At 43.1% G+C, this 7,768-nt stretch overlaps 1 protein-coding gene across 1 annotated transcript; it reads right to left on the bottom strand.

Moving 5' to 3' along the window:
* Positions 1–580: 580 nt before the first annotated feature.
* On the bottom strand, positions 581–3,403 carry LOC135640560 (pentatricopeptide repeat-containing protein At3g29230-like). The gene is made up of 2 exons (XM_065155100.1): positions 1,296–3,403; positions 581–1,155 (listed from the first exon to the last, which is right to left on the bottom strand). The coding sequence occupies exon 1, from the start codon at positions 3,165–3,167 to the stop codon at positions 1,638–1,640; it is 1,530 nt and encodes a 509-aa protein (XP_065011172.1). The 5' UTR covers positions 3,168–3,403; the 3' UTR covers positions 581–1,155; positions 1,296–1,637.
* Positions 3,404–7,768: the final 4,365 nt, after the last annotated feature.

Below are 7,768 nucleotides of genomic sequence, written 5' to 3'. Positions count from 1 at the left end.
AGTTGTGTCTGCAAAAATATAATCAAGACAGAATACACAATTTAGCATGCCTATATCCATGAAAGAAAGACAATAAGCTGACAAGCAATATATTTATCGTCTCAAATGTGGCAACTAGATGAAGAAGTTAGTTCAAGTTTTTAATTCTCAAAGTATGATTTCTCAAAGTTTTTAATTCTTCTATTATCTGCATGAAATTAATCCTCCATGGTATGCCATTGTTTACATTACTTACCCCAAGAACAGGAGAAAGAATACTCCACTTTGATGAAGACCAAAAGGAGTTTTCAGTAGTGAGATTAATGATCGTCTGAAATCATATAGGTCCTTTCTCATCTCTAAATCTGATACGTAATTCAATCAGTTTCAAATTCCCCATTCCACATAAAAAAGATTGTAACCAAATTTAATGGACAATTTCACCAACGTAATACTTTGAATCTGAAATGACTCAATAAGCAAAAGAGATAAATCTTTATCAAATACTTTTTTGGGGTTTTCTAAAGCAGGAAAAAAGTTGTTCTACACTTGACTAGTAACTAACAAGCACAAATAACTTACATGACTTATAAGAGACATCTAGAGCATCATAAGAGACTTATCTACCATATATAAATATTCTTTACAATCTAAATCAAGCTATATATCAACTGGCTCTCCCATAGATTATGCTAAAGAAGCATACTCACAGAGGAGGCCCGAGATGAGCTGGAAAAAGGATATCCCTCCAGCTAAACCAACAATCATCAGAGACCACTCCATAGCAACCTAAGTCCATGGCCACCCACCAGTTTTGGTGTCTCACACAAACAAAGTTATTTCCTGGCTGTCCACACATACATTTTGATACCAATTTCAAATGCTCTGTGAAATAAACAGAGAATAAATGTTTTGAATTCTGACACTGACTTATCTCAACAGGTGTATATGGCTAAGGAGATTTAATCACAGCCACTGCTATATGCTCTGACAGCGTATAGATCAATTTGAAAGAATCAGACACGTTAGCCATCTTAGGACCCCCCAGATATCACATCCCAAAGAAATAAACAAGCGGCAGCCAGATCGATGGACTGGATCAAGTAGCAGTAATAGAAACTGATAGAGCTCAAAATTCAGGATATTCAGATACTCTCTAGCTGCGAATATTTCTTCCTGTTATGCAGAAAAGACTAAGATCAGAATCGCATAAAAAAATCTCCTGTTTTGGGAAGTCTTATCACTTTGCACATGATCATTGCCAGCTTTAACTGATTGCCTTATAGAAGAAAGCTTTGAGATGATTCTTATGTTACCTCCATGTTACCATCATGTTTCCATGATGGTCCTTGGAAACAAAAGAAAGACTATACGATACAAAGTTGATTCTCCCATTTGACTAACACTATTCCATAGTCTTTGTCTCATTTTGCCACATATAACAGATGGCCTGAGGCATAATTGCCTACCACAAATGGTTTTTACCTGAAAGCGCACCGTACTGGATACTTCTTGTTGCACCAAAATAAACAAGAACCCCTGGCAACCATCAATCCTCTTTGCCTTGTCGACCAATCATCACCATTATTTGCGTTCGCAACAAATCATCACCTTGTCTAGGACTGACCAACAAAAGAGGTGATACATAAATCTGTTCCTCATTTGATGTGCATCAGTACCTTATTCTGAAATCTAAGGCCTCTCTGCTGTTCGTCAATCCAACTCAATCCTGGAAGCTTGTTGAATTTTCTGCCCCTTATCATTGCTCTAACTCTTGCAGCATCCTCCCATTGTCCTCTCTCAGCATATATACTGGATAGAAGTATATAATTCCCTGTATTATTGGGCTCCAGCTTAAAGAGCTCTTTTGCAACACTCTCTGCAATCTCAATATTTGCATAAGTCCTACAAGCTGCAAGCAATGCCCCAAGGGCTCCGGGATGAGGCCCCATCGGCATGCTCTGAATCATTTCATAAGCTTGTTTAAGCCTCCCTGCCCGTCCAAGCATGTCTACGACACAAGCATAGTGGTCGGCCCTCCGATCGATACCATAGACACGGAACATGCTTTCCCAGTACTCGAGCCCCTTGTCAACAAGCCCTGCATGGCTACAGGCACTCAGCACGCCAACAAACGTGATCGGATCTGGCTTGATCGCCTCCTTTTGCATCCTGTCAAAAATGTCAAGCGCCTTCAATTCATGTCCATGGGACGCCAGTCCATTGATGAGAGCCGTGTATGAGTATGCGTCCGGGAAATGTATCTCCTCGAATGCATGAAGGGCTTTCTCGACATTCCCGCACTTGGCATGCATATCCACAAGTGCAGTGAGAACACGTTCATTCCTGTCGATCTTCTTGCGGTCAACATACGACCCAACCCAGTTCGCCAACTCCACACTCCCTAACTGAGCCAATGCAGAAATGACACCGACCATTGTGGCTGCGTCTGGCTCAATCCTCTGCCGTTCCAACCGGCGGAACAGCACAAAAGCCTCCTTAGGCATTCCACATTGGGAGTACCCGGTGATCATCGCAGTCGATGATACCAGGTTCTTTTCGGGCATTCGGTCGAACAGTTCTCTGGCGGCAACGACAGCGCCAGTTTTACAGTACCCAACCACCATGACGGTCCAAGAGACGGTGTTTTGGACCGGCATCCGGTCGAAGACGGCCCTGGCGGAGGACAGGTCGCCGGCATTGGCGTAGCCGACAATCAAGGCGTTCCAGGATATGACGTTCCGGTGGGGCATGGCGTCGAATAACCGCAGGGCGGAAGGCATGTCGGCACCAAGACGAGCGTGGGCGCCGAGGAGGGCGTTGAAGGAGACGACGTCCTTGAGGGGTATATCAAGGAAGGCAGCGCGGGCAAGGAGGAGGGAGCCGCACTTGCCGTACATGTCGACGAGGGCGTTGGAGACGGGGAGGACGGCGAGGAGGCCAGAGCGGAGGGCGCGGGAGTGGAGCTCAGAGCCAAGGGGGAGGGAGGGGATGGCGGCGGAGCAGTTGAGGAGGAAGGGGAGGGTGAAGCGGCCGGGGTGGAGAGAAGCGCGGGTCATGAGGAGGTAGAGCCGGAGGGCAGCAAACGGGGCGGAGGTAAGTGGAGACTTGGAGAGGGAGCGGATGGCGACATTGAAAAGGGGAAGGAGAAAGGCAGAAGAGAAAGAGGCACCGGAGAAGTAGCGCATGATGTGAGCGTGGATTTGGTTGAGCTGGGGGAGGGGAATCGGGGTCGCCGAACCGAGGATGGCGGCCAGGCGATCGACATCGGTGGCAGCGGCGATGGTGAGCGAGGATGCAGATGGGATCGGCGAAGAGAAGTTGGCGGTCGCCAGTTGGACGTGAAGCGGAAGGAGAAAGGCCGAGAAAGGGAGAGGAACGAGGGAGAGATGACGTTACCAGTTGCCGTTATAATCAAACCTGGGGTGCGATTGGGCGAAGTTTGACAACTCATAATTCTGTTGTGTGGATCTTCTTCTTTACCCTCTCGTAGAGACCTATTAAAATTCAAAAATATACGATCTCCCTAAGTAACATAATATTTAATATATATAATTTTTTATTTTATAGATTTTGTGCATCGATTTTTATACGACAACGAACATATCTTTGAAAAATTAGAGATTTTATTTTATGTTCTTCCACTATGCATGTGATGTCGCCCCCAAAAATTTCATTATAATAGTATCAGAGTTGTTAGGAATAAGTCGGCACTCAGAGAGAGGGGTGAATTAGTACAATAGATAAAATCACCAGTTTAGAAAATCTTCGTTTGATTAAAACTAATTTCGGAAAGATGTTAACTTAAAACACGTTCGTAAAAGTGTGCAGGTAGAGTAATAAGGAAGTATGGCAGTTTGCAATAAATATAAATAGCAAAGCAGAAACGCAAACCGAGTTATAGTGGTTCGATCGCCGTGACCTACATCTACTCCGCTGATTACCCATTTGTCAAGGCTACCGGCATCCATTAACGATCTTCCTTCAATAGGCGAAAATCAACTACCTTTACAACTCGATTATCGTTTTAACAAGTAGGAGAGAACCTTTACAACCCCACTTACTCCTCCTAAAATAAAATTCTAAACACTTAGGTCAAAGGAGGAGAACTCTCAAGATTACAATAGAAATTTGCCTTATTTTTATACTCAGTTGTTGTATCTTTAACCAGGGATGAGAGGGGTATTTATAGGCCTCAAGTAGATTCAAATTTGGAGCCTAAAAGTGTCTCATCCCCGGTCTTCGGGGTATTGGCGGTACCACCGCCTGTGAAGGCGGTACCACTGCTAGTGCTTTTTGACACTGGGCGGTACCATCGCCTGACAAGGGGTGGTGGTACCGCTTGACATAGTCTTGGAGACTGTGCTATGTGTTGAATCTCATATTTTGATGATGATAATCAATTGATGACGGAGTTAAACTTAACTCCCGGAGTTTAAACAAACTCCCCCTATCAATATGGCTTATTGATAGAAACTCTTGGATTCAAAAATCCAAGCAACATGTCATGATCAAATCATACATGTCATCAACATACTTCTCCCCCTTTGTCATCTACAAAAAGGAGAAGTACCATAATCAAGTGTTTATGATTTAAGTTCAACTCATTGCATGAAAAACATAGTATCAAATGTAATCTAGCAATTAAAGATGTGCAAGTTTAGCATGCTTGCTTTTCTTGAGATAGCAACTGTTTGCTTCTCTTTAAACTATAAGCTAGCAATTTTTACGATATGAAGTTTTACTACATACAAGCTAGCAAAAATTTCGAAAGAAAATGCATGATAATCTTGTGTAAGCTCATGATTCTTGCTTCCTATTGCAATATGCAAGTTGCAAGTTTTGCTTCTTGAGATAGGCAAGATAACACTTTTGCAATTTTTGTTTCTTAAGATAGGCAAGCTTGTGATGTTCAAGATAGCAAGGTCTTTCTTCTCTTTTGAGAAGTGCCATTTTTACTTTCTTTGCAAAGTGTAAGCTAGCAAAATGCCAAACTAGCAAGAGACAATGTTTTACATGAGGTAAGCAAACAATTTGGCAAGTGTTATATTTGTATCTTTTCTTTATATGTGCAAGAAAGTAAGCAAGTTTTTGCATTTTCTTGATTTGTGCAAGCTAGCTAATTTATCTTTCAGATGACCCTTTACATCAATTCAAGATAGCACATTAGCAACTCTTTCTCCTCCTTTGTTATTAGCAAAAATAAGGGAAGACCCTTTACATCAATTATGACAAAGGTAAGTATCAATCTTATTTGCGCATCATTATATTTTCAAATTAAAATATGCACATTTTTAAAACCATACATTTCATTTTTCATGCATGATGCAAATCAATTATCACTATGTGCATATCATACATGATATTCAAGCATTCATGATACATCATTTTGATAACAAATTATAGCATTTCAAATCATGATGATATCTAAATGTCAAATTGATAATGAAACCAATTGATAATTGTGTTTATGTTTTAATCTGCGTTTTGAGTGACGCAGGATGCTTCGATCAGGATGAGACAATTAAAGCAGAAAAAATCATGTTGGGCTGGAGGAACATGTCAGAAGATTAGACATCGGGCCGGTGGATCGGTCGACGTATCGACAGAAGGCTTTAGGTTATGGATTCAAGCATCAGGCCAAGAAGAGTGGGTATTGCGCCAAGAATATCAGAGTTGTGGAGTCAACTAACCGATTAGGCAATAGGTCGCAGGAGAGGGCGATGCGCCGAAGAATCGAACGAAGCATCGAGGGACCACTGACATGTCGGATAACTTGATTAATGCTTAGTATTAATTGTCTAGATCGAAGTTTATTTTATATGTATAGGATTAACTATGATGAAAGTAAGATATACAGTAGGAGTTACGCCGGAGTCAAGACTATGATCATGTTGGGGGATCGAGAGTTCGATGGAAGTCCAGATGGTCGTCGGAGGTTCTGCGGGAATAAATCCAAGAAGTCCAAGAGCTTACCAAAGAAGCTCGTCGGAACTCGCCAAGTGGATCGTCGCAAGTCCAGAAGTTTGCCGGAAGTCCGTAGGAGCATCGCCGAAGGTTCGTCGGATGTTCGCCGGAAGTTCGCCGGAAGCTCACCGAAAGAAGCGATTGATGCACCGGAGCAAGTTGTAGTAAATATCTTAAGAAATATCATAGTTAGCATGTAGATTAAGTTAGGAATGGGAGGTGATCCCATTAACTTAATTTGGGGCCAATTGGGCCCTTGACAAACCCAAATTGGGCCGAATGGATCAGCCCATTCGGATCCAGATTTCCTGGCCGGTGGTGGCACCGCCCAGGAGCTCAGTCTCCCATGAAAGCTGGGCGGTGCAACCGCCCAAGTTAGGCGGTGGTACCGCCTAGGCTCAGTCTCCAAGCGAGATTGGGCGGTGGTACCGCTTGAGCTCGGTCTCCGAGCGAAGCCAAGCGGTGGTACCGGCTGAGCTCGATCTCCGAGTGGTAGTACTGCCCAGTTATGGTGGTAGTATCGCTAGGACCTTGGAAATCCGGGAGATGATATTTTTGAGCTCCAAATTCAAACCAGTTTGGGGCATATATAAACCCCACCCTTTCTACATGAAAGGGTAACCGGAAGCTTACATTTATTCTAAGAATTTGAGAGCTTAAAAGTGTTATAAAAGGCTAGAAGTTCTTCTCCCTCTTTTCTTCTAAGTTTTTATCATTCAAGAGAGGAGTGAAAATCTGTAAAGGTTATCTCCTAAGCCCGTTAAAAGGAGAAAATGTGTAAAAAGTGGTAGGCCTTTGCCTATTGAAGGAAGGCCTCTAGTGGACATCGGTGACCTCGTCGGAGGAGGAAGCCAAAAGTGGATGTAGGTCAAGATTGACCGAACCACTCTAAAATTGTGGTGCTCTCTGGTTTGCATTTATTCTTGCTGTTTACCTTACTGCAAACCTCCATATGTGTTTTGTTAGGATCAAGAGCACTAAGAGGGGGTGGGGGGGGGGGGGGGGTGAATTAGTGCAGCGAAAAACTTTCGACGATTTAAAACGACGTTCGTACGATAAAAATGATTTCGGTAAGAAAGCTGATTCGAAAATCACTTTAACTTGTGATCAAGAAAGATGTAGTTAAAGTAAAGATATAGAGGCAGTTTGTAGTTAAGATAGAGAACAAAATGTAATTGCAAACCGAAATACGACGTTCGTACGATAAAAGCGATTTCGATATGAAAGCTGATTCAGAAGTTGCTTTATCTTAGATTAGGCGAAGTGCAGTTAAAGTAAAGCTATGGAGGCAGTTTGCAGTTAAGATAGAGAACAGAAAGTAAATGCAAACCGAGATTTAGAGTGGTTTTGTCAATCTTGACCTACATCCACTTTTGGCTTCCTCCTTCGATGAGGTCATCGACGTCCACTAGAGGCCTTCCTTCAATAAGCGAAGGCCAACCACCCTTTTACAGTTTCACTCCTTTTGACGGGCTTAGGAGACAACCCTTACAAACTTTTCTCTCCTCTTTTGAAGGATCAAAACTTGGAAGAAAAGATGGAGGAGAACTTCTAGCCTTTACAACACTTTTGAGCTCTAAAAATCACAAAGTAAGATTGGATTTTTGGTGCCCTTTTATGCAGGAAAGGGTGGGGTATATATAGGCCCCAAATTGGTTTGAATTTGGAGCTCAAAAATATCTTTTCCTGGATTTCCGAGGTCTTGGCGGTACTACCTCCTAACTAGGGCGGTACAACTGCCTGGCAGCTCGGAGACTGAGCCTCTGGGTGGTGCCACCGCCTGACAGGGGCGGTTGCACCGCCCAGTCTCGCTCGGAGACTG

Source organism: Musa acuminata, chromosome BXJ3-6 (genome assembly GCF_036884655.1).
Source record: "Musa acuminata AAA Group cultivar baxijiao chromosome BXJ3-6, Cavendish_Baxijiao_AAA, whole genome shotgun sequence".
Taxonomy (NCBI): Eukaryota; Viridiplantae; Streptophyta; class Magnoliopsida; order Zingiberales; family Musaceae; genus Musa; species Musa acuminata.
The sequence above is the reverse complement of the archived record's forward strand: the minus strand, read 5'-3'. Positions and strand labels throughout refer to the sequence as shown.